We start from the raw sequence: 27,738 nt of genomic DNA on the forward strand, positions 1-27,738 counted from the left end.
TTGGTAATACTGCAAATGAAATGTCCTAAATCAGAGCCTAGCAATGCATTATTTCACGCACTAGCTACTGAATGATGAATTAATAACAGTATCTCAAATACATCTTCCATCAATATGCTTATTCAGATTCCATCAGCATTTAATTAACATAAATTATATGACATTAGGAGGATTCAGGCAGTCATCAAAAAGAACACTTCTCTTGTAAGCTACTGAAATTCTTGTGGTTTCTGCAAGGCAGCAATTTTTATTTTTATTTTCCTCTAGAAATTCATCACAAATCCAATGTTTTCACAGCATACTTAGAGCTGGCTTTTTCCTGATTTTCTGAGGATGGGATATTAGATCTCTGGCTTTGTTTCAGGTGTTCTAAGTTTTATGCCAAGGAATAGCACTTATACAAAGGAAGTTATGGCAGCATCTAACTGCAGAGGGACCTTCAGCAGTCTCTATAACTCTACAGTGAGGTGGAGCATCAGTAAACCACACAAGCCATTTTTCATTCAAGCATCTAAAGCCAAGAGAAAATAGTTATGAGTGTCCTAAAAAGAATGGGTTGGGTTTTTTAAAATCTCATAACAAAACAAAAGGACTTGCTGTTCTGCCTTCAGAAGGGTGCAAGAAAAAGCACACTGAGTCTGGGAAAGTTTAGGTACATTCTGAAAGTGTCAGCCAAGTGACCAGAATAATGAGAAGGGAAAGAACAGCTGTAGTCCCCCATTGGGCTGAGCAGCGTCCAAATGCTCATTTGCAAAAACAAGGGAACCAAGCAGAAAAGGCAAGAGTGAAAATACAAGGACATGCAGGCGCCTGATGACAGAAATGGGGATATCAATTTTTCTGTGTAACTTTCTGAGGCTGAGAGGGAAATGCCTACTTTAACTTACCACAAAAAAATAAAAGCTGGCCAAGTTAAACCAATAAAATGCAATTTGTGTTAAGTATCCCTCTAAAAGCACATTTTGCTGTTGTTTTAATGGCTTGTGCTTCTGTATTGTTAACTGTATTGTTTTGTCCTTAAATTTTATTCAGTGATAAAGCTTATCCTGAAGAGATGTGACAAACCAAAATATTTTATCTTGACAGCTGTACTAGAGCAGGTAGGGCAGTGCACCAGCATGGATGCTGCTGTGCAGCCTAGGATGGCAGACCTGCATGTGCAGCTGGAAGCAACTTTTTCCAAAACCATGAAAGTTTCCTATGTGTAGTAAAGAGCAGAACCTAGTCCAAAAATCTTTGGGGAGTTTGTAACAGGGGGCTGACTCTCCTTTGCATTACATGAAGGAGAAAGAGTGGCAGTAGAAGTAAATGGAGTTAATGTATATTGCAAGTGGTGGGGAAAAGATGAGCCCTGCATTCCATTACACTGTTCTAGTCCATATAATCCACTCCAAATTACTCAATATAAAGCTCACTATCCAACAGCCCTCCCTGCTATTGTTATGAGTTGCCATATAGTGATGGTGCTAAGCACCCTCTATCCTGCAGCAAGCAGCTGCTCCCTCTCCAAAGCATCCACAGGGGACCAAACAGGCAAGGGGAAAATAATAACAGCACAAAATGTCCACAATTAGGCAGCAAGTCAGTGACAGAAGCAGGAATAAAGCCCATGTCCTTCCTGGCCTTGCTGTGTGCAGTGAGCTCCACACGCTCTTTGTTCATGTAGATCTGCTGGGTGTGTTAAACCCCAGTATTAATAACCACAGTTTCCACAGGCATCACACAGGTCTGTACAGGCTGACAGATAAACCAGAAAGCATGGAATAGTGCCTTGAAGAGGACAGGTCTTCTCTGAGCTGGCAGATGATGTGTGTCACCATGGAAAGATCAGAACGGCTTCCCTATTACAGGAACCTGTTTTCAAATCATGCCACAGTCAAAGTAGCTGTGGGTATTTGTGAAGACTCAAAACTCTGGCCACAGAATAAGTCTCATTTGGGTTTTCCCCATTGAAGCAAATCACTTGGCATGTTTGAGCCTCAGAGCTTGGAAAGCAGAACTGCAGGATCATCATTTTTATGTGGCCATTCACTTCCATCCCATCCTTTTTCATATCTCAGAACTGAAGGGCTCAAGAGGACTTCTACAGAAACAGTAATAGTGGCCTTTAATCATCCTCCCACCGTAAGACACTATTAAAAATGGGAAGATGGAATTCTCATCCTTCCTTCATCTGCAGTGCAATGCATACCAGCTGTATGTTTACATGACCTACACAGCTTTGGGTACACCTTCACAGCACAAAATACTCCCAGGAGCAGAGGGAACAGCACAGGCAGGAGATTGGGCACCACCCAGGCTCTGGCATTTTTACAATAACGACTGAGATTTTCAAAGGGGAAATGAACTGTCAAAATCTGATTTTAGCTTGGTGTGACTTGGACTCCCCAACCTCTTGGGTTATTTTTTTTAAAAACACCCAGATCAGAAATAGTAACAAAAGCATTTGCCTTTTTTTATCCCCCCTTTACTTCTGCATTTTCCATTACACAAGTATGAAGCAGTGCTGTACTATGACAAGCAGCCAGAGCTAAGCTGAAACACTGCTCCTGCTATAATCCCTCATTTTCAGTTGCTCATTTCCCTTTCTCATGACATTCTCAAGAGGATTATTAATAATAACTGGGGACAGAGATCTTTTCTATCTCTATCTCCAACTTTATAATGGGTAAGTTTTCCTAGGAACATATTACTGAAATTTTTTTTGCCAGACATCCCCCTGCCATGCCCCACTCCTCAGGAGCATTGGTATTTCCAGAAATTAAGTTAGCTCCACTAACTGTGTTATACCCTCCATTCTTGACAAACCACCCTTCATTGCCTTAATGTTCCCATTATGTTTGATACATTGCATCACTGTTCATTTATTATGGCATTTTAACTTAAGGTTCAGCTTATATATCACTGGTGGAGCTCTCTGGGATAAAGGGCAATGAACGTTTTAATTGCCTGATAAATTATTAAGGACACTCCTTTAATTGGGTAATGTGGTGTTTACATCTTTGAAGCAAACACTCATGGAATCTGTATGGGTGCCGATTTGTCTAAACACACAGCCAGCAGCCTCTATCTCCCCTTGAGAATAATAGTTTTATCAGGCTATTAAAATAAACACCACACAGGATAGATTGTACCAGATGCCAGGGGAGATCAGCAGCTGGAACAAAGAGATGAGCCTCCATCAAAGTCAAAGGAGGTGCATTGACTTACATCAGCCAAGGGACTGGTCTTCCACATCCAATGGATCTTACTCAAAGAGAGGTAAAATAGCAAAAGACCTACATTTTCCACTGCTTTAGCTAACCTAGTTCATTTGAACTGAAATGGGTCACAGTGTACCCACACAAGGAGTTCAGCAGCAAACCTGACTTCAGAGGGAGCCCAGGGAAAATGCAGCTGGGGAGAGAAAGTGCATATTGAGCTAAACAGAGCCTGCTATGGCAGAAACCCGGGTTTCTGGCTGCTCCTGCATGCAGGTCAGAAATAAAATATCCCCTGGAAGGACACAGCCTAAGCAGCCCCTTCCAGCCCATAGAGAAAACATGGGACACTACAGCTGGGAAGAAGCACGATCCTGCCTGAAACCTTGCTGCTCCCAGCTTTCTATTCTGTCTGTTCACATCTGTATTTTGCAACTCGGATTTCTCCAAGTTTTGCAACATCCCTTCTTTCCTGAGCTGTGTGAATGTAAAAATATTTGTTGCACTCCTCCCAGACAGATGCTATGCTCCTTGCTTATTAAAATAGAGAGAAGGGAGCAGATTGTCTAGGATGAAGCTTTATGCTGCTTAGAAGTATTGAAGAAATAGGCTTTTTAGGATAAGTTAACATTTCAAAGGTGTTTCATATCTATTTGTTATCAGCTTTTGGTAACACGGAGCGCCTGAGCTCAGTCCCTGCATACAAAACACCACTGTAATGAATTGTACTTTATCTCACTCTGCCTTGACCCCTGCAAGTCAAGCTCTCCACAGGTTCAAGGTAAAGAGGTTCTAAGCCTGCAGAGGACAAAGCCACCTTTATTTCTGTAATTTTGCAGTGGCTCCACTTACAGCTGGCTTTGGAGCAGTGTCCCTGTCATTCAGGGCAGTCCGTGCTGGCACCACTGGGGCTAAGGGGCAAGCAGTGGGCAGGAGCATGCAGAGCCTGTGGGGAGGCTGAAGACAGAGGAAATAAGACCAGAGCATTGCCTGTTTTAGCAATTTGGGTACAAATAGCCACTGCTGTCGTTAAAGGGGCCTGGCACTGGCAGACAGTCACAGCAAAGGGCAGGTGTGGCTGCACTCGCATGAGAGGAGCTGGGAGATGGGCAGCACCAGCACCCAGAGGGTGGGATGGGGAGCTTCTCCTTCAGCCCTCTGGTGCATTTTATGGCCTCCTTCTCTCCCCAAAAATGTTTTCACCAGAATTGCAGAGCACAGGGCCACCTGGCTTTCATTTCATTTAAGGCTTCACTCTCCTTCCTCTGTGGCCAGAGGACAATGAAGCCATTGGATAAGAAAACACATAAAGATATATTTATTTACATGCACATCTTACGTATCTAGGATACATCATTTTTCCTGAAAAAATGGACACTTTACTGCCTTCTTCACCTGTCAGGAGGTCACTGTGTTTTGCTGGGGTCTGAATCCAGCCCCATTACCCTGTTGCACAATAGCTGGATTTGGCCCCCACTTCCCACAGCATTTGGGTGAAAACACAATTCAGCCTTACATATAAAAGACCCCTCTGCCCTTTCAAGGGCTGCTGAGGAAAATGCAGTCACAAACCTACTGCTTACTGTCGGTGAATCTCAAAAACAAAGCCAAATTAGGTGAAATCCCAGTTGTTGCCTCCTTATAGAAGCTGAGGTTGAACTAATGCATCCAGAAAAACATCTGATTCAATGCTCAGATCTTAAGAAAATCAATCCCTGTGAACATGCACCCAAATGGAAACAAGTGTAGACGGAGAAATTCCTCAGGTTAATGTTTCCAAACAGATCAATTTACAAATGCCTGTGGATTGATTTCCTGGAGCTTCAACCCCACATTATCTCTTCAGGACAATCCTTATTAGCCATGGATCTATGAAAATATGGATTGGGGCTATTACAGTTTCTTCTCCCTCCCTCTCCAATTCTTCTTTCTGCTCCTCACCAGGCTCTGGCTGCTCTTCTGCTCTGGGAAAACCCAGGACTGCCCTCCCTGTTCCCTCTCCATCTTGTCCTCCACTGCAGGACACCTTTGCACCAGGACAGTGACAGAGCAGAGCTCTGCAATGTGCACCCAGAAGTGCTCTCTCTCTCCCAGGCAGCTAAATGGCTCCAGACACTGCAGTCGAGTCCTTTGAAGCATCACATTTCAGCAGTAAAAGTGAGAACATTGTGGGAAACAGCCTTAGATATCCATGCTGACACTGCAGGCATCAGAGCACTCAGGCTCTGCTTCCTTGGCAGCTGGGCACTGAGACATCCCACCTTTCCTGCAACGCCCAGCAGGGAATTCCCTGGGAAAAACTCCTCCCATGGCTAACCCAGCTGTGTTCTCTCCCACCTCTGGGTCCAAGCTGGGCACTGGCAGAAGCAGCACCAGTTTCTGGAGATCAGCATTTCCATTTGCTGAGCACCTAATATCCCTTGCAGAAATGGGCAGATAATGGAATTTCCAGTCTGATGGACAAAGTAGGTCAGAGAGGAAAAATTTAGTTGCAGTTGATCTGAAAAGGATGTTTTCCATTTAATTAATAAAATCCACATTTCATTTCAAGTCTACTTTAAATGTTTTAAAATGCAGGGTTTCTTTTAAACTAAGGGGCATTTTAAAACTAGAAAATTATTTCAAAGCAGTGTCCAGGAGTTTAATTGAAATTATTGAAACAGTATTTTGTGAGCTTTCAAACAGAGAGAACAGCAGTTTTGGAAGTTCTGCACCAAAATGTTCTGTAACCAAAAACATCATTCTGACTTAGGATGTTGTGAAAAGTCTCAGGTCAGCAAAAGAATGCTACTGAAAAATTCCACTTAGAGTTAGTCACAACTTCTGCGACCTGTTGCCCATTCTTTCCCTCTTGCATTTCTTTACAATGAAAACATATCTAGGAGGGTCAGCAGCAGAAGTGTGTCATCTACACTATCTGCAGGGATTAGAAAACTGGTATGAATTATCCTTTTCATTAATTACTTGATCCTACCTAATCCCCAGTAGATGATGTTGACCTCAATAGACCAAATCTAGGTTTCTTAGCCTACACAACCCCTTTAGAGTGTTTCCAGCTCCTGTTGCAGAGATACTTTCCAGCTGTGTTACATGCTGGCTTGCTTTCACTGGGGCTCAGAAATTCCATGGCATATCCACTGTGAGTCCTGCCAGCTGCTCTGGGCAAACCTCAGCCCTTCTGCACCCCTCAGTGAGCTGGGTGTGTCTGCCATTCTGCCCCAAAATAGTGTCAGTCCTCCAGAAAGGACAAGGAGATGTTTGAGATGTGTGTCACTGTGGAAATTCAGGGAAATTTGCATCCTCCTGAATTTAAAATTTCAGAGCCATGGGCTGTTGGACATCCTAGGCCAAACTAATACCAAAAGAAGGGCATTAAACAGCAAAGTGGATGATCCCAAGCCAGTTCTAAGGGATTGCAGTACAGTGACATACACAAATTGACTTTTCAGCCTAAGCTTAGTGGTACTTATCTCCAATAGCAAAATTACATTCAATTAGATTTGCTAAATAATTCATGGCAGTACATTTGATGTGGCAGGAAGTTCCAGCAGTGAATCTCCAGTGTTTCACATTATTGCACTGACAGTAACTTGGATTGTTTCTTACACAAAAACATCTCCCATTGTTTCCACCATCCACACCCAGATTCTTCTGGGGCTTGAAGGATCCAGTATTCTCTTATCTAAGACTGCATTTGGAGGGATAAAAGGCATCTCCTGTGCTGAGGAGAAGGGCTTGGGGGTGTTGACTGACAAAAAGCTCCCCATGACCTAGACTTTATATCTGTCACCTTCCAGTGCCTAAAGAGGCTCCAAGAGAGCTGGAGAGGGACTTGGGACAAGGGCATGGAGAGATGAAACAAGGGCGAATGGTGTCAAAATGGAAGAGAACAGGTTTAGAATGGATATTGGGAAGAAATTCTTCCCTGTGAGGGTGGTGAGGCCCTGGCACAGGGTGCCCAGAGAAGCTGTGGCTGCCCCTGGATCCCTGGAAGTTTCCAAGGCCAGGCTGGACAGGGCTTGGAGAAAGCTGGGATAGTGGAAGGTGTCCCTACCCCTGGCAGGGGATGGAACAAGGTGATATTTAACGTGCTGTCCTAGGTTGCAATATAGATGTAGTTAAGTATTCTATTACCACCAGCTGTGGGCCATTAGCTGCTATCACCCACTCCGGATGACAGGCAATGGGCCATCCGTTAGCTATTATCACTTGCTAATGACCCACCCCGCATGACAGGCAATGGGCCATCAGGGACCCACCATGTGACTCATGGACTTATCTCATCCCATTGTGAGATGCTCTGCCGAGGAGGGAGGAGCCAGGTGTTCCCACCTGGATATAACCTGGCCCTGGAACTGCCTGAGCTAGCCCTGTCTACTGGGTTCCCAGAGGACCAGAGCTACCACTGGATCTTCAGCTGGAGACTAGACCTTCACAGGATCACCACTTCAACTGGACTACTTCAGTTGGACTGCTACCACCACCCTAACAAGGTGTTAGGTTGTATCTGACTTTGTCAGTGCTTTTCCTTGTATTATTTCACTTATTTTTAATTTCAATCTTGACTTGTGATCTCCCACTGGTTTGTTTTCAAACCAACACACGTGCCTTCCACCCCAAAACATTCTATAATTCTATGAAAAAGAATTGTTCCTATTGAGGTTTTTAGCTTAAAGCAATTTAACCATACATGGAAGTTGGATTTACTGCTGGATTTTTCTCCAGCAATGAAACACTTTCGAAGCTCTGCAAATCTTTTGTAATGAAGTGATGCAGAACCACTGTTTAGTCATGCAAATGAAATGAGAATTAACTGTAAAGCATTCTGAGGACCATGAACTTTTTGCCAGAACTCATAGCAAAAGATTTTCATTGTCAATCAAAAGGCACAAACACTTCAAAACTGTCTTTTGTGTGTGTGCATTGTTGGGAGAAGGGCAAACGAGACAGAGTAAACATTTTCTGCAGTCTGCAGGATAGCCAGGGTATCAAATATTGCTGGAAGGATGAAAATAGTTTTCTGAGAAACCTATGAACAAATACATAGAATTACTACCGCAAGCTGAGAGGGAAGAAAATTTTCCATTCACCATTGAAGCACCCCAACCTTTACCAAATCCATTCTTTTGCAGTATCCTACACAAAACCAGAGCAGACTTTCAAAGAACAAGGCTTTGATAAACAAGCTACAAAATTCACTCTATTCTGCTTTGCAGTCTGAATTATGTTTCCCCTTGATGGTCAGACAAACTGTTTTTCTCCCAGGGCAAACCTACTATCCACTGAAGCCTGGGGAGCAATCCCAGGCTTGGTTCCTGGTCTCAGTGACTTTCTGTTTTGGCATTTGAAAACCTTCTCATCAATTGCTTTTTATAAGACATGTATTAATACACAGGGAACAGAGAAACAGTGGCTGGAGCATATGTTGGATTAGAAGCTAAGACCCTGCAACTGTGCCTTCTGTTATCTGGATAGCTTTGTTTATTTGTGCCACCATATTTTACACCCTTCCCTGCACAGGAGCGTAATTAAAGTCACCTGGAAAGATGAACAACAGCAAAGCCACTGACTCCAGTCCTGCATGGCAATATATTCCTCTAACTTGGTTTGCCATCCTCCCTCAAATGCAGCCTGGCTCCATGCATGCTCCCAAAGAATGGGCAATTCCATAAATATCTGGTATCCCACCTTGAAATACTGTCTTCTCTGGACGTACCAGGTGCTGGGGGCAGCACTGCTGCCCTTCAGCTCAGAGCATTGCCTAGTCAGGCTTTCAAGGCACTACACAGACACATTAACAGCCCAGCAGAGGCAGGGAGGAGGGGAGATTCACTCCACACTGTGAGTGCAGCACTTTCCTCTTTGAACTGAAACATTTTGTAAACACAGTTTAGCAGGCTGTATATAAAATTTGAGCTCTCTATTACCCTAATCTTAGAGATTACTACAGACTCTCACATTGCTAAGGGATCAAAGATGAATAGCCATTTTAACCTGTGCTTCCACGGCAGCTTTTACAACATTAGATATAATGACCAGGTGCTCAGCTGGTATGAACTGCTGTGACTTTATTTTCTCTGTTAGCAAGAACAGCCAGTTCACATCATCCAAGGACTTCTTGCAAGGTTAGTATTAAACAAAGCTGGTGCAGGTCTCACTAAACTATCTGGTTTTATTCATTTTTTTGGTTTTTGCTGAGATCTCCACTGATGCGAAACAACTCAGTAAGATACTGTCTCTGCTGCAAACACCTGAGTTTGTTGACATGTAAGATCAGCAACACATACTTAAAAGAAGAAATATAAAGAACCCTTTCACCACCTCCCAGAGTGCAGCTGACACAGTGGGGATAAGATCCAGTGGTCCTGCACGGCACGTGGCAAGGAAGGAGCACGAGCACTAGCCCCAGGTACCAGGCACAGGCTGTTCCCAAATTCCTGCTTGTCCCTGTTTGCAGATTGTGCACCCTGTGTTACACAGTGACAGCTTCAAGCCCAGCCAGGGGAACAAGGTCATTGTCATCATGATAGCAAGCAAACATCGAAGCTGTGGACTCACAGCCTCAGGCTGTGGGTGTCTCCATGAGACAGACTCAAGCATCCTCTGTAATGAATGAACCAGCTGTCCTTTGCACAAAAAATCCACAGAATTTGGTTTACCACTTGGGCTCCAGTTCAGTCCAGAGATACAATTAGCTGTGAGAGCCAGAGAGGAAGTCCTGCTCAAAAGCTTTTGAAAGGGAAGGATATAAAACAAATCATACAGGTGTTCTAAGAACAAAATATTACCTCAGTCTCTGGTGATGCAGCCAGGTAACTACAGCAAAAGCAGGCAGCACCCATCACAAAAGTCTGAATGTCAGAGGTTAAAAGATACATTGCAGGAGGAATACATGTATTACAAAAGAGCTGGTGAATTAGTCAGAGAGGTTGGCAAAAGACTGGAAAGGCTGGAGAACACTTGAGCATGTTGCCAAAACCCAGGAGCCACTGAATGGCTCTGCTGTTTTGTAAGCTAAATGGCTATTCACACCATTAGGACCAAGAGTGACAGCACTAACAAGATTTATCACAGAGCATCTACTCTGGACTCAATGAAGAATTGCCCCAGTAAAAACCTGCCAGCTCTGCTGACGTATATTATCTTTATTAGAAAGGCCTCTCTGATAACCACATTCATTAGGAATTTTAGCAATTCATTTCTTCGTAAAAACTTCTGCCTATGAATTCAGCACAGACAGATGTGAATGGGAGCTTTGGAAAGACAGCATTACACTAATTCAGGGCTATATTTGTCAGTGGGTGTAGCAAAGAGAAAGGTTTAAAGTAGCGATTTTCCCGCAAAGCACATTTGTAAGTGAGATGGTAAATTACTGGAGAGCCTGTGCTACTGCTGAGATTTGTATTTTGTACTTAATCTCAAAGTTAGATGCAATATGGGGACACTGAGGCCATTGCCTCCAGGGTGCAGTAATTAATGTTCAATCACAATTTCAGAGTTATCCCTGGTGCCATAAGATGAGGCTTTTAGCAGCAAGGTCACACAGAAAGTCCCAACTTGCCATGCAACATCATCCTGCTCCCACACAGCCTGAGAGAGCTCTCAGAAAAGGAAGCAGCAGCTCTTCCTTAAATCTGTGTGCATTTCTGAATTTCTCATCTCTCTGTATATTTAAAAGGTCACACCACACTTTAAAGGGTCAGGAATAGGAAATGCAACAGCCTTTGACTTCTGACAGCAAGTTACTCCTTTAATCCTCACAGCAGAGACATTCACTGTGGTGCTGAGGGCCTAAAATCTACCTAGCCCTGCTGCTGAAATAGGGAGATCATTAAATACAGAGGGATACACTACTTTTGGAAGTCATGAACCATCAGTCCAATTGTTCCCCAGTCTCTACCAAAAGCCACAGGTCAGGATTTCCCAACACTGACCCCCTCCTTCTCACTGGGCAGGGCTGAGAGAACATGAATGAAACAGCAGCAAGGTACGCTGAAAAATCAATATTTCAGGCCAGTAAATCCATCTTTAACCTGTGAATAACGGAGTTTAACCACGTGACGGTATTAATACAAACCTCACAGTACAGACAAACAGCCACTTAATTTTAGTAGCATATTTTTACCCCTGGATGGACAGTCTTGCTAAATGGCATGTCTAATCCTCCAGAGGCACAAAGACCAGTAAAACTTGCAGCATGTTGTTATTGCAATGGGCAGGTTAGGAAAATCACCATCCAGAGCCAGGAGACCATCTCACGCAAGGGGACACGGGTGATGTCAGAGGGAGTAAGTGCCACAGTGCATTTAACTACAACTCTGCTGGAGGAGCAGGAATAAGGGCTGACAGACCTGTTCTCCTAACTAAAGGTTCATCATGGCCTCTGTGGAAATGAGGTGTCCTTCTCTGCACCAACTGGCAAACATGAAGAGACAAGGGCAGCGGATGGACCGGAATTCCAATTACATGGTGCTGGTTTGGATGTGGGTGCTACATCCAGCTTCACTATAATACTTCAAAGCCCTTCAGAGGCATTTTTAAACAAAAGGCTAAAATGCAAATTTCACTTCTTGCCAGCTAGAGAAGAATTTTCCACAACAGCCTCTGAAATATTAGGCACGTTATTATTAACACTGTGTGAGAAGTGGACATTAATTAATGTTGAATTGCAAAGAAATTCCAGTAGTATCACATATTTCACTCCTGCTGCTGCAGCAATGAGCTCATTATGAACAAAGAAATTAAAAACATATATCAGAAGGCACAATTAATGGTCTTCCACTTATTATTAACTGTGAGCAACACATACCACCAGACTAGAATAAACGAGGAGGAATATATCTCAGCTTTTGTTACAGGATAAGATCACAGCCCAAAGCACATCCTTTGCTGAGAACGAAGTGTTTATCAAGTGACTTCAAAGATACTCACTGTGACCTTGAGCCAAACACTTAATATCTGCCAACCAGTAGGTTTTTTATCTACAAAGCAGTAACAGCAGCACTTACCTCCTGCAAATTCAAAGTTTAGGGTGTGAGGATCCCTTTTTTGCTCTGTCGTTGCACGGTGGATAGTACAATGGTTGTGGACATCCTTAAGACTCCTTCAGCCACAACAACGGGACAGTGAAAGTACAAGTCAAGGTAGGCTGGGTGGGTATTTAGGAGCAGCCCTGGTGGAGGAGGAGCTGAGGGAACCAGAGACACCTGGGCATGGTGGCTGACAGCACAAAGAAGTCCAGAAAGGGATGGTTACAGCCACTTGAGGGAAGATGGGGCTCAAAGAGCCAGAGGTGAGACAAGAGCAGCTGAAATGGGTGAAGCAGATCATGCAGCATGGGGTCAGTCAGTCCAAACTTTGTGCTGCCAGCAGAGGGGCTGAGACCTTTGTGCAAAGGTGTAGGATTGCACAATCATCCTTAAATTCAAGTGCCAAAGCCACAGCTGCAGTAAGGCACTGATGCTCCAAGGACACCCGAGAGTGGCTCAGCTCCACCAGCAGACCTGGCCCAGGGACACCAGCTCTGTTCTTCAGCACTTGCCTGTTCCCAAGACATCTGTCACCTTGCAAATTAACCCAGGCTGACATTCAGCCAGGCGCTGCTGCAGCTGCAGTGAACCTTTCCTGCAAGTTCTCATCTCAGATATTTATTTCAGTACTTCTTGCTTTCATATCTCTACTATTTTTACTATTTCCACCAGTGTTTTTGGCTTGAACTGAACCATTTCCCTTCACATTATTTACATCGTTGCTCTTCCCATATCCAATACTTGTGTCAGTGACTGCAAAATTCCATGAAGCTTAACTAAATCCACGTTTTCTGGTAAATAATAGCAGCGTGTCCCCCCGTTCAAAGAAAATTATGGGAGATTTATTAATGTAGCATCAAATGAATTTCTGGTTTATGTAATTATGCATTGAATTTAAAAAGAGATGTCATGCAGGCAATCTTTGGAGTCATAATAGACAATCTGTAAGAAAGAACAAAGGAAAATAATGTTAATAAAACATTATGCCCTAAGCAAGAAATATGCTTCATATATCAAACATGAGTAAAGATAGTTATTTGATGTAAAATGAAGGTGTGACCTTGCTGCAGAAGTGTTCATTACCTAACACTGCAACAAGCAAATTAATGGATTTTGGAATGGTGCAAATAACAGTAATAATAATAGTCATTTGGGTTCCTGGCATTTGCTTGCTGACAGCCAGATTTAGCAGCAAGTGGTTTGTGTTATTTTTCTATGAAAGGGATTGCAAATAGAATTCCACATAACCTTAAAGACATTCCAGAAGCATGTGTCTAGTGCAGGGGTATTGATGAGTAATCAAGGCTTTGCAAACGCTTGTAAGCCAAGCAGTGGAAGCCCAGAAACAAAAGGCTGGCTGCCAGAAGAGTGTGTGCTTTATGCAAGGACACAGGTACATGTGGTGCTCCCAAGCACACAGCATCCTGACATTCCAACCCTTACATGGGAAGGTGATGATTATGGTTACTATGGAAATTACTCACACAATTCCACATTCATTTTGCACGTGATAGATGGTGATGAACAATTAGCTTGTTGATGCTGTTTGGGGGAACTGCAGCACTGCTGGGAAGTATAGAATTGTCAGGTTTGAACACCTTCCTCTCTGCAGTGCCTTGCTAAGCAATGTTGTCTGAATTACCTCCTCCAGTAGGTCCCAGTTCAGTTCTGACCCTTCTGGGCTGGGCTGCAGCTGCCCAGAGCTCTGTTAGCCAACATGGCACCACCTCAAATTATCAGCAAGAAATTTCATCTTCAGCAGCTGATGGAGAAGGTTTGCCCTTCCCACCCCCTCAGCCTGTCTGCAGAGCACCAGGAGCAGACCACAAGAATAATGTGCTATTCCAGGCCAAAATTTACTGCAAGAGTGACTGCTGCTCCTGGAGGAGTTGGACAGATAGGGGAAAGCTGATGGCATTGCAGTGATAGAGAGAGCACTGAAGCGTACTGCCCCAGCTGAAGGATGTGCTGCCAAAATTGACAAAAGGAGCAGGGAACACTGCACAGGGGGTTTTACTTCATTAAACCTCACAAAACCTAAACTAAGCCTTAGGAGCAGCTTGCAATGGAGCAAGTATTCTGTGTGGACCTGGAGGAATCACCTTTGTTTTTCAACAAAAATCACAAATAGGTTTCTACAACACTTTGATGTGTTTAAAACAGTGAAGTTACTAGGAAAGTAGGTACAATAAGAGAAACATCTCTGCAAATGCAAAACCCCCAGGCATATTTGCCTTTCTAAATGCTATTGGAATTTTAAACTCTGATAATTGCTTTGTAATGTAAGCAATTGCATTATGAGCATGAACACCACAGCCCATGCATCACCACGGCTGCACTTTCAGCTCTGCCTTCAGTCATTTCCCTCAAAGTACACTCTGAGTGCAATAGGCTTAAACCTTAACTTATGGCAAATGCTAAAGGGAGCTCATCTAACAGGCAAACCTGGTTTCTCTGTCGTTACCTGTTCGAGACTGGCAGAGGGAGGAAGCCCTGCATGGAGGGGAAGTGCTGGGCACCAGCTCTAGTGACACCAGCCAGGATCCTGTCCTGGCTTGGGAAAAGAGCTCCAGCAGCATTTCCAGAGGGCATCAAATGCCTTTTGGTGTCTACAGCAGTGATTTATTAGAGAACACTAGAACAAGACAACTTTTCTAACATAGAAAATTTCCCTCCTCGAAGTGAAACAACTTAAAATGGAGAAGGCTGAAAACAAACGTGGCTGCACCCTTGCAAGCTCTTGTTTCTCTCAGACTTGCTCTGAATTTAGGACCTTCAGAGGCAGAATCTGAAGTGTATTCAACCTGCCCTGGGTTCTAGGCATTTCTCCTTGCCCATCACCTCCCAGGCTGATGTCCAGCAGCCTTCAAGAGCTGCCCCAAGCAGCCTCCTTGCCCCAGGGGCAGCGGCCAGGGCAGACACAAGGAGCTGCCTTCCTCCCCTCCACCTCTTCTGTGGACTAACATACACAGTAAATCACAAAAAAAACCCAGCCGTGTCAGGGAGAAAATGAAAAGAGAAGGAAAATTGCTTGGAGGTGCAGGAGATGTTGGATTTGGTACAAAGCAACCAGCAGCTCCCCATAGCTGGAGTAGGATCTCCATGGTGCTGGGCTAGAGGTGACCAAGCTATTGCCAGAAAGTCCTCCCAGGAGTTTGCTGCTTATGCTTTACACAGAATCTGAGCTGAAATTGTGTGGTTGGTTCCTGCTGCGGAGTTTCAGAGGAAAAAGTTTCACAGAATAGCATCACAGTTTACAAGCACTGGGCTGGAGAGGAAATGTTGTGTTTTCTCTGTGTTAAGGGCTCTGGAGCATTTAATTGAAAATCTTCAGCAACCCTGTGCTTAGGAAGAGGAGCTGGGAATTTGACAGTAGGGGTTTGGTGTCAAATGTGTGTGTTTTGCTATTTCTGGGAAAAGAAAAAAGGAAGGAAAAAAGCTAACTTGGCCAAATTGTGATCCTATCCAGCTTTGCAAATACTCAAAGACCTCAAACATAGGTCCCAAACTCTGCAGTCAAGCTTAGTCCTGGATCTCCTTCCCCCCCAGATCCCAGGAGGGCACACTTCCCCTACCAAGTCCTTGGGTTTTGGGGACAAGGCAAAAGGTCCTTCTCCCTGTGTCCTTCCAGAAGAGCCACCCCAGGTGCCCCCTCAGCCCTGAGCCTCTGGCTGGGTGCTCAGGACTGGGTGCATCCCACCAGAGCTAGGGAGGGTCTGTACCCTGGGGCAAGGGCTGCACTGCCCTCCCACCGATAGAGCACAACAAGGGATCATCCACACTTGGGATAGGAGTCTGTTTTAACCACACCTGTGCCCATGCTCCAGACCTTTTGGCCTTGCTGCAGTTGTAGTCATTATCACTCCTGAGAATGCTGCGATTTTCTGTACTTTCAGTTCCTCAATTACATTGATTATCACATTAAACATTCCCGGTACTACAGGAACAAACCAAAAATAATAAGCTTGTATCTTCCTAATACAAATGAAACCCATTTGTACTACTAAAAGTGTAGCAGGTTCATTGTTTCACGGTAATGAAGCTTTCATCTCAAGAGATTCAATTCATAAAAAATACTTGCCAAGGCTCTGCACATTTCCTTTTTTTTTAACTGCCATTAACAGTCCTTTAAGTTCATATCTGACTCAGCATTAGACCAGCTGAAATAAAAGGGAAGAGACACAAAAGAGTAGGAAAAAACCCCATAATTTTTCATGGCAGGGACCCCACTTCACCCTCAGACAGGCAGCCCTGTGCCCACCTAGGCTGAAGGCATTGTGCAGCCTCCCTTGTTATAAATAGCTGCAGACACCTTTGTTCCACTTCCCAAAATAGAGACACATTGCAAAGGAGATAGGAAGAGCAAAACACTGTACATAAGCTCTGTTTTTGTATCTATAAATATGAATTTGTAGCCAAACCCACGCAGGGTGGGAATTGCCCAGCCAAGAGATGCTGTCTGCAGGCATCTGCAGGGGAACCAAATGGAGGATGCAGGAACCAGGTGGGGGGTGAAGAACATGCAGGTTTTGATGCTTTTCCACTTCTCCCCATGACATGGTCCAAGTCACAACACTGCAGTTCAAATGTGTAACTTGAAAATTGAGATCTGGCTGCTCCACAGTTTCAGAAAAGGTAAACAGTCCATCTTCAGGCCTTCTCACTGCCTCCATAGGTCAGGACAGGCTTCAAGGGAGCATTTCCTGCTCCACAAGAGCTGTGTGGAGGGACATGGCACCCAGGCTCTGCTCTGATGCTCCCCTGGGGAGATGAGTTCCTGCTACTCCTGGACAAAACAGAAAGGATTCTGCTTTTCCCATCCTGGTGGCTTCAGCCACACTGTGGTCACAGAATGGCACAGGGTATCTTGACCCCAGCACCAGGCACCAGTGCTGCTGGACCTGGCCTCTCTCCATCCTTCCCTCCCTGAAGGGATCCTGGAGATGACACCAGGCAGGACATGCCTGCAGACATCCCTCCCATCAGGGGCTCCATCTGCTTCCCTTCCACCAAGAGGCACAGATCTGATAGCAGAAAAGGCTTTCAAGCTTCAAGAAGGAAACTAAAAGGCAGGAAACAGGTGGAGGAGAGGCTTCCCCTGGTAATATCCCTCCAAGCCTGAAGCAGCAGCACCTGACCCCACACAGCAGGGTCTCACCTGCCCATCCCAAGCCTCAGCACCCTCAGTGGCAGCAGGAGAGCAGGAAGGGGAAGGATAGCATCAATCTCACCTTTTCTTCCTGACTGAGGTAGAAGTCAGGCCTTGCTTATCACAACTTGGATTATCTAAAAATTCATCCCTTAACCAGAATGAGGTTGTGTTCCTGACATGTTCAATTGCATCAAAAATGGGCTTGAATATATCAGCCCTCATTTATCAGAACCAGTTTATTGTCACACCTATTACTTGAAAAATGCAGGTCTGAGCACTTTTGGCATTGCTGGTATGGGCAGCACATTTACAGTCAAGCTTTTGTCTGCTAAAATTAAATACCCTGAAACCACAGATGTGAACCCAAGCAGGACTTTGTCTCCCCAGGCAGAGCATAGGATCCTGGGCCTTTTCTGTCTTGATATTAGAGATGCCACACCACCTTATGGGAATACAGATTTTGTACCAAATTGCTGACATCCATGGAACATGATTTCCCTACTGCCAGAGCTGCCTGGAAGAGCCTTCCTCCAGCTGCTGGTGCTTCCCAGAGCTGGGCAAGCTTTCCCAGTGAGCTCAAAACCCTCTTGCAGGGATGGAAAAACATCTCATAGATCTGATGCTTTGCTGCTGTTTGTGGTATTAATGCACAGGAATTAGTTCCATGGGACAGAAAGCACACAAAGCAAGTCAGAAGATATGAATAGGGGTAGGGCTGCCCAGTATCTACCTTGTGAACCTGCCTTGCTTTTCACCCAACCTCTGCTCACTTCTGTCAAGGGCTGCTGGAAGAGTTTCACAAGAGAAATCTAGGAATGATTTTTGATTCCTGATTCATCTGGTAAAAAGAACTGGAAGCAGATCAGTTGCACTCATTTAGAATTTGATGTCCCCTTCACTATCCCGGTGGGCTCAGCATCACAGAAAGCCCTACAGAGAGCAGGACAGCCCTGCTGGGACAGGCACAGCATGCACAGGGAGCTGGAGCTATCTGGCTCTAGGTGCAGCAGACATCCATCCCATGAACACTCACCTCCAGTCCCACACCATTCCCTCATCCCTCAGGAAACTCCCACCACAGAGCTTCCTGGCCCCTGGCATTCTGCACTTACACTGACTTTTTGAGCACAGTTACTCACTGTTTCAAACACAGACTGTTTGCAGCCTCACCTTGGATCAACTTTTCCAGCAATACTAGCTCCTAGGGAAAAAAAATAATCTTCAGTGGGCACCTTCCCTCCAGCTTGAACAGGCACCAGAGCACAGGCAGTACTTTACTGTATGTGAGGAGGGGGTCAGGCAGCAGGGGCTCGTTACAGAGCCAGAGGGCAACCAGGCAGCATCAACCTCACCAGGCACACCTCCTGCAGAAAGTCACTCCGTCTCCAAATCTTTGTACTTGGCAATCAGTCCCACGCAAGGCCAGAAATCTGGCTTATTAAAGGATGAACTGCTGAGCCCCTTGTTAAATGCCAACCTCATCTTCTCCTGGGGGATTATTTACCCTGCAGATGGGGTGACTGACCCTGGAGCAGCAAAAAGGATTTCTAGCAGAGATGAGGCAGTTGGGGCACATTTGCCATCCTTAGGGTAATACCATGCTGTCTCACAGAAAGGCTGCTTCCCACACGCATCAGAAAATATCCAGTATAGCTGCATGCACACAAGGCATATGTTTCTGTATAAGGTATCTATATACTGTAGCTCCTCTTTCTGCTTTCACTGTGTTTTATCTTTAAATTGGGAGAGCTTTTTAGTAGCAAATCATCAGAGAGGAACAGCTAGTTACCAAGGAGATTCTCTGATGAATCAGAGACTGACTGGTATAAGACCTAGACAGGCTGTAGCTTCTTAATTTGTGAGACCTTACATTTAAACAGGGAAAAGAGATCCTATCACAACTAACTGTGGACTTCACCAGCAAAAGCTGCTTTTCCTTTTGCCACAGAAGCAAACAACAGGAGCGCAGCATGGGAAATCAGTGAGCAGCCAGAGGCGAACCGGAGCGTCTCTCCAGCACGTTCTTGACTGAGAAAAGCAAATACCACCCAAGGACAAAGTGGTCCGATGGAGGTGACTGAGGGACAGGCTGGGAAGCCCCTGATTTCACACCAGCACAGGCAAGGGTGTGCAGGGATGAGCGAGGGCTGCAGAAAGAGCAGCACGCCTGCTTCCGCACAGCCCTGACATTTCGGGAGGCAGAGGGTGCACGGCCAGCGAGGTGCTGCCTGTTTGTGTGCTGCCCAAGGGCTCGGCACGATCTGGGACTGCCCCAGCCCTGATCTCGTTTTCCTGCCTGACTCCTGCAGCTTTCTTCCACGGAGCAGGTGAGAGGGATGAATTTTGCTAAATGACAGCGAAGGCACCTGCTCCACACCGAGCGTCCTGCCCTCGTGGAAATGGCCATCCTGCCCCAGAGGAGTCATGGCAGCCAAGGATGCGCAGGCAGAGCGGATTTCAAGAGGAGTTTTTATAAATGTGGGAACAACAAGGAGCTTCGTGAAATAAAGTTGGGAGAGAGAAAGCTCAGCTTTTTTTGGGCTGACTTTATTCGGAGGGTCTTCACACCCACTTCCTTCTGACAGCTTGTTTTTCTCCACTTGCTGAATTCTGGTGCTTTGCCTCTATTTAAAAACCAAAAGTAATTAAAACTTCCTGGGAACTGTGAAAGCAGCAAGAAATACTTGGACACATTGAGAGACAAGATATTTGGAAGCCTTCTGCTGGTAGATAGGCTGTTTTCCCAAAGGTGGCAACTACAGAAGTATGTAGATGAGAGGCAAAATTTCCCTGTCACATCCCATTGAAATCTCCATTTTAGGCACTGCTGCTCCGCTGCTGCTCAGGTAAACCTGATCCTTGTGGGGGGAAGCTGCTGGATGGGCTGAGGCATTTGGGACAGAGATGGTGGGAGAGCTCAGACAGGGAAGGAGTGGGGAGTAGAGAGTAAAGCATGTATTAGAGCAAATTCAGGTTCTACTGCTAAGTGCATAGTGGAAAAGGATTTCCTAGAGGGATTACATCTGACAAGAGGCTGGCACAAGCCAGGCTTTAACTGAGGAGTCGAGTGAAGGACATTTTATTAGTCAAACAGTTTCAAGTGCTGCTTTGAGTTATAAATTACACTTGCTCATCTGAGGAATGAATTCACTGTTGGTAGCATTCGGCTAGAGGCTTACAGTAATGTCTTAGTGATGCATATTGTGATGTTTCAACTTATTAGTGTACCCTGTGGACCTCATTTGGATGGCAAAATACTCCAGAATGCTGCAATAGAGACTGAAAACAGCATATGGGGTAGGGAAGGGACACAAGCAACACTCCCTGACAGCAAGCTGCTCTCAGAACCACAAAGAAAAACTGTCAGGAAATTCCAGGCTGTGGCTCACAGCCAGGGGGGATCTCACTGTCCTTTCCCCTCCAACTTCACACACAGGAGTTCATACAGCACTCACTGGCAGCACTTCCCAGCTGTGCCAGGCAAACTAAAGGTGTAGGAGTAACTAATTAAAACAGGCTGCCAGCTTTAATGCTCTTATTGGGGTTTTGGGTCTTATTTGACTTCATATTTGTGATCTTCATTGATTTTAGGGTGGAGCTGAAGTCATTGATATGTTTGCATTTAAAACAGAGGAGGACTGAGAAAGCAGTAACTGCACACAAACTTCCACAGGCAAAGCACAAACTTCTACTCTCTCCCCAGCTTCCAGACATTGTGCCATACCACAGCAGTGCCATTACTCAGTCCTGGGGTGATTTGGAATATCCACATTACTCAGAATGCATTCAGAGCTGCTTTTTCCAAATGTGTACAAGCAGTGGTAGCTGCTGGAACAGGAACTGTGTTTTGCACAGTGATTTTTATCCAGGAATAGCAAACAGGCAGGTTAGGGATTTACAAACAGAAAAACTGAGGCAGTGAGCATTTAAATAATTTGAATAAAAACTTGGAGCTGAGTAGAACAAGTGTCCAGATGGAACCTTAAATCTTCACTTGCACTTTGTAACAGCATAATCTGGAAAGCCTCAGACATTGCTTGCTTGTGATTTTTGCTGCACAGCAGAGTTGGTCTGAGCACAGGGACCAGCAGTAGCAAAGCCCCTTGTGGTGTGGTCCCTGGGCTGGAGGAGCACCTGCATTCTGCCTTTGCTTGTGCATTTTGACTGCAGTAAAGGAGCAGGAGATTGACAGTGGTGTGAACAGTGGCTTTGGCATTAGTTTTGTCACCACGAGCATTTGCCTGCGTAAACACCCAGAATAAGATCAAGGAAAGAGGTGAGGATTTATGAGGAATGTGAACTGCCAGGTGAAGGGTTGTTTCCACCAAGCAGTGGTGCTTGACAGCACCTTTGGTCCCTCCTACTAACCTGGTGTGAGAACGAGGAGAGATTTTGTCAGCACTAAAATACAAAGAGACTGGCATAGCGTGGTGCAGACCTCCACACATTCCTGCATGGTATTTCTGGGCAATCAGTAATTCTCAGCACACAGAGTGTCTGTTGCTGAGCACAGAGTCCAGGCACTGGGGAAACTTATGAAACAGCCATACAGATTAGCTCTCTGTCATAATCTACTAAGTCCTACTGGAAGAAATCCTGTCTTTCCCTAGGAGGGCTGCACTGCCCCACTAGAAATCTTCCTATTCTCCAGCAGCCCCTGGGCAGGGCAGGTGGGTTCTTCCACACAGGGTCAGTCTGCACTAGTCTCAGTCACTGGGTCCTCAACATCCAAAATAAGTGTGTAGATAGATGCCTCAGGGTCCCAGCATCGCCCTACCTCAGCTACCACCCCAGAAGCCCCAAGGCTGCAGTGGGTTGGGTCAGCCAGGTTTAGGAGAAGGACTCAGGACCAGCCCAGCACTTCCCATGCCCTGGGAGGCAAAGCTCAGTGGTGGCACAGCGGGGAGGTGCAGGATCATTCCTGACAACCTTCTCTGAATGACCCAGATTGCGTCAATGGGCTCTGGAGGGAGCCTGCAGTCAGCTCTCCTCAGATGGGAGCATAGGATTTACAACATGGGGCCCAAGAGAGACAAGGAGCACAGCCATGGGAAAGGAAAGCAGAAGGCCTCAGCACCCTTCCTGCCTTCAAAGCTGGTAATTGTTTCTTATTTCCCTTTCTACTTTTTCTTTTAAAGGAGCTGGAGGAGTTCTCTGTGCTGCTTTGCATGCCAGGTGCAGGCTGCTAGGAGATCCCAAAACCAAGCACTGAACCTTCCAGGTCCAGTGCCTTTCAGGCTACCATCTAAAATGCCAGTGGCAGCCCAGCAGCCTGGAACATTGCATGTGTCCAGAACTGCCCAACACCTCTCCCCTTTACATTTCAGGATTGTTTGGTAGGTCAGTGTAACCACAGCCCAACGCTGGGTGTTGTGCCAACAGAGGGCAGGGATAGCAAAGGAGTTTCTTGGTACTTTGCATGCTTGTTCAGAGGCTGCAAACACAGGAGTACTGATGCTTGCTGCAGGTGAAGGGCAGGCAGAGGCAGCAAAATCCACTCAGCAAAGGGCTCTGCATGAACTTCCTGAAATGATGCATGGGGGGGTCATTCCAGAAGTCCCCACTCCCACAAGAGTGTCCCTTCTGAACACTGCAGCTCTGCAGTGCCTCTCAGGCTCAGCAATGCCTTCTGGCTCATATCATCTAGTTTAAATGCAACAAGCATCCTCCCCTACGCAGGTGCAAGCCACAAGCACCATTATTCCGGACATATCAGACACTTACAGCAGCACTGCCTCGCTCTTAATGGAAGAGAGGCATCACAGCAGTAGCTACACCATGGACCATTAACTTACTGCCAGGCAGATTGATCCTAGACTTTAACATGCATTTAACTAGAGGTCTAGAGCAGAGATATTGCAGTGCAACTGTGGAAATGCACTTTTACAGGAATAGTTTTAGTGCCTGTTGAACTCAATGGCAAAGCTGCCTCCGGCTCCCTCGTGGCCAGGGAGTCAGGTCTTTGTGCCCAAGCAAACACTGTCAGCTGGGATATTTGGTTGTTAACAAAAAATATGAGGCAATGTAATTTCATTAAGCATTTCACCAGAAATTGGGCAGAACTGAAGATATGCATTTCTGATGCAGCCCTGCAGATGCTGGTAACCCTCGTGCTTCAGGCACACCTTGATATTCTTTTCTGGGCTGCATCCAGATCAAGTTGGCTTCACCTAGCAGAGCACAGACACATACCTGCTCCTGACTGCCCAGCCAGCATCTCCCAGCTGCACTGTTGGGGTGTGCAGAAGGGATAACAGGCCACATTTCCATAAAACATCAGTTTATTTACAATTTGCTCAGCAGAGCCTTGCCCATTTCTAAAACAGGTCATTTGTACTCCTCAGTTGGCAAGCTGGTCTTGCTAAGTGGGATGTGTCCAGCAGCAGTTGTTTTCTTCCTAATATCAGTGGAGATTTAAAATTGCCTTTAATTGGGGCTTTGAAAGATCCCACTTTGTTCCTCAGCAATTAGCTTCTGCACTGGGTTTGAATTGGACAGTAGCCCTCCACACTAGAGATGTGACCAACTTGAAAAGCTGTCCATCTTTTGTTCTGCTGTAATTCTTAACTCTATTGTTGACATGGAAAGACTGGTGGGGTGATGAAATGCATCCCATTTGAGGGAAGAATAAGTGAAAAACCTCAGGAATGTTTTAAGCCCAACCATGTCCACCCACATGCTTACAGTTGGGTTTATTCTTCTTAAAACTGAAGTCTGATCCCTGCTTATGACACAGTTAATTATCTCTGAGTGAAACTGTGAGGTTTTGAGGAGCACTGGGCCTTTCAGAGGCAGGGGAGCACATTGGGAAGCACTCCAGCCCTGACAGGGCTCAGCCCTGCAGGCTACCTCCCCTCCAGGTCAGCATTAGGAGGCAGAGGTTGTTCCTGGGATTTTCTATCAGCACAAGGTCTTAGTATAGAAGGAAAAGAGCTTTTCCCCCCTCACCTCCTCTCCAGCCTTCTCACTTCCCACTCAGCACATGTCCATCCCTCCATGCCCCTCAGCTCTGTCATCTTTGTTAGATTTCTTACCCAGGCCTCATTCTACCTCCCCAGCTGTCCTCAAGCTAGATCTGACTCTGAATTGCCTTATTCCCACTGTATCCTCACATCCTTCTGCCCTCCTGCATTGCCCCCACACCAGCTCCAGAGCTGTCACAACATTCTTATGTGAGGGATGGTGTGCTTCCAGCCACCTTTAAAAAAACCTCCAGCCAAATTATTTAAACTATTTAGTACCACTTCTGACTGGTACAGGCATTGAACTACTTAAAATAATTGCATTCCCACTAGTTACAGATAAAACAGACCCTTTTTAATCATTTTTTAATCATTAAGATATGGCCTGATGTGCGATACGAGGTTATTAACAGCCCCATAAGTGAAATAACAGATACAAGACCAAAAGCTAAGTCATAAGTGTTCTCAGATGCCTGTAGATTAATCATTTTATATCTCCATAGGAATATTCACCAAGGCTTTCCATCATCAGACAGTATTAAAGCCATAGGACAGCTCTGTTCCCAGTTACAGGAAGCAGAAGCAGGGATGGAAGGCACTTGTTTGCCTCCAAATAGAAGTTAATGAAAAACCTCGAAGAGGATATAGAAATTTTGATTCCTTATTTTTCTGTTTCACTCAGTGAAAAAATAGTGCCTCAGTGTGTCTATCTTTTGCAGCAATTATAAAATTAATACTGCATTTAAAGTGGTTTTTTTCTTCAGTGCTTTGTTGAAAGTGCATATCCACTCCTGATCTCACGGGCTCAAGCTGTACTGTTATTTTTGAAATTGATTGCAGACTCCTGATCCACAAACAAAAGCAACACCACCAGCAAAACAAGAGCACAGGTGCTGCTGAAAAGTGCAGTCACTGCTCAGAATCTGAGCCTGTGGTTACACAGCCAGAGGCAGAAACCCACAGCCTCCTTCATGCAGCACAGGGGCCAATTTCCCCCCATTTGGGGCTTAAAGAGATGCCCACACAGCAGTTGTCTGAGCTGTGTGAGTCCCTATCGAGTGCAGTAAGTGCTCAAGAAGCAGCACAGCTTTGCCTTAATTGCATAAGCACACAGCTTGTTCAAGCTCCACTCAAGCCCACACTCGAGGAGCTGAAGTGGTCTTTAGAGCAGTCCCAGCCCCGGATGCTTCAGCCTCCTTTGCATACACAGAAGGTGCTTGAAAGCTCCCATCCTTGCTCCTGCAGTGCAAATCACTGTGCTTCATTTTATGCTGGTGAATCAAAAAGGCCAGCAAATTACTGCTGTCAGAGCAGTCAGGGAAAGCAAGACAAAAAGTTTGAGCAGAAAGGCTCTACCAGAATTCACTGTAAAGCAGCAGATGAGTTTAGTTCATCTCCTTTTTATCTTCACAACTGCACTCAAGGCAGAAGTAAATTTCATTAGGGCACCAGTAAGCCACAGCACTGCTCCCAGCCCAGTATCTGCTGGAGGGACCACTGTGTCACACACACAAAAACCCATTCCAGACTGGCCATTTTTGGTTTTTTTGTTTGCACCTGACCCAAGTACCCAGCCACACTCATAAGTCACTCAAAGCATCTGCAGCTTCCACAGGCAAACTCACCACGTGAGACAAATGGCTCACTTGTTCTCACCACGGTTAATGGCCATGAACTTGGAGGCTGAAATTTCAGTTCATGCCAAGGAATACAATAATCATCAATAAATTCTGCCCACAAATAACCAGAGAAGTCCTGAGCTGTGCTATGGACCAAGGACAGAGAGAAGACTCATTTATGCCTCAGTTGTTTGTGATCACTCCAACACTAGCAAAATGGGCTCCCTCAGAATTACATTTAATGAGTTATTGCTATAGCCTAGCCCAGAACAGCTTCAGTGGTATGTCATTAGATCTGCTGCCTGACACTACAGACAGCTGCTCCCACCCGAAATTGTCCATTAGGGCACATGTTTCTTGTTCAGCTAGAGGCAGTGCCTTCAGAGCTTGAGCACCAAGCCAAGACCAACCAGGTACTCAGGACAGGCAACTAGAACCATTAAAGACCCTCTAGAAAGTCCTGCACATGCTGAGATGAAAGGTTGTTTGTTTAGGGGAGGCAGTCAGCAGGGAGAAGGGAAAGCAAGTCCCTCATCCCTGATCAGAAGCATTACAGACTGGAGCTCCCTGCTGTGGGACCACAGCCAAGCTATTGCTACTTCAAGGACCTGGCCAAAATCCAGCCCTTAAAGAGCATTATCAGTGGCATGTTGTTAGGTGTCCAGAGGAAGGAGATATTACAGAAATATGGGCTATCATTCGTTATTGCTGTCAATTTTGTAGGACAAATGTCAGCACAACACAGCCAAAGCCTCATGTTTCTGATGCCAGCAGGAGCTCCCAGCCCTGGGAAAGCAGAGCAGGAACTCTCGTGCTTGGCACCAGCTGGGGACAGGGCCACTGCTGAGGCCTGCCACAGGCACCCCCTGCCAGGGCTCAAACCTGTGTCATTTTACATCTTCTCCAAAAGTGCCTTTTCTTCTTCCACCTGTCACTGAAACCCCTGACTGTGCTTTTCCCAGTGAGGTGAGTTGGTGCTCACATGAATCTTCTGGCTGCACCCTCATGTTTTCCCCCCAAGCTGCTTCCCCATCAGGGGTATCCACAGGAGCACTCAGGCTCAGTCTCATGCTACAAACCATCTGGTACAGGCAGCATCAATCAGCTCCCCTCAGGCAAGGTCTGATTATTAACAGTGGAATTTTCCAAATATTGACTCATTTTAGCCTAAATAATCTCATTCTGTTATTATTGCCTACAAAGCTGGCTCCGCTTCACTTTCTACAATACTTCAAAATATCTCACATGTAATAGCAGCAGAACCAGGTCAGGTTTGGAACAGTCCATCAGCCAAACTAAAACTCCCAGACCCCCATCTGCTCCTGTCAGACAGTGATGGGCATAAATCAATACACTCATTTCTGCACTCTTCTTCCGTGACTGCAAAAGGCAGGAAAGCACATACATTCAGCCTTATTGAACTTCAATGGAGATTACAGTGAACACAGAAAGTGGTATCTTGATGCAATATAATATACACATTTTACCCCAGAAGGCTGCAATACAGTGAGCAAAGATATTTTAAGAAGCAATGTACACATAAATAGGAAATAGACCAGACTACTGGACACAATACCTTGGATCACAAAGAACACTTTTCCACTTGCTTGCAAGCATTCTTCCTCATGTCAAACAGCTCCACATTCTTTGGCCTGACACATCTTTTAAAAAATTCAAAATTTCTTCAAAATATCTCACCCAGAAACTCCACAAAGCAGATCCCTAAGAATACCTCTCTCCTGGCTGAACTATTTCTTCATCAGCCTTGATCATGGG

The 27,738-nt window shown here is 45.4% G+C and overlaps 1 protein-coding gene and 1 long non-coding RNA gene across 6 annotated transcripts in view; one reads left to right on the forward strand and one right to left on the reverse strand.

Moving 5' to 3' along the window:
• Positions 1–27,738, forward strand: part of LOC146433120 (calcium-activated potassium channel subunit beta-2) — a 131,754-nt gene that overhangs the window by 66,099 nt on the left and 37,917 nt on the right. The window contains exon 1 of one of the 5 annotated variants that reach the window (XM_085069067.1): positions 19,233–20,227. The exons of the other annotated variants lie outside the window; for them this stretch is intronic. Within the exon in view, the coding sequence (XP_084925193.1) occupies positions 20,154–20,227 (74 nt within the window). The 5' untranslated portion in view covers positions 19,233–20,153. Of the gene's footprint in view, positions 1–19,232; positions 20,228–27,738 lie in introns of those variants that run through there. 5 annotated transcript variants of the gene reach the window in all.
• On the reverse strand, positions 130–27,711 carry LOC146433121 (uncharacterized). The gene is made up of 3 exons (XR_014854001.1): positions 27,539–27,711; positions 12,209–13,171; positions 130–2,083 (listed from the first exon to the last, which is right to left on the reverse strand). It is a non-coding gene; the product is annotated as an uncharacterized LOC146433121 (long non-coding RNA).

The sequence above is a fragment of the Lichenostomus cassidix genome, chromosome 9 (assembly GCF_008360975.1).
Source record: "Lichenostomus cassidix isolate B80296 chromosome 9, HeHo_3.0, whole genome shotgun sequence".
NCBI classification, from domain to species: domain Eukaryota; kingdom Metazoa; phylum Chordata; class Aves; order Passeriformes; family Meliphagidae; genus Lichenostomus; species Lichenostomus cassidix.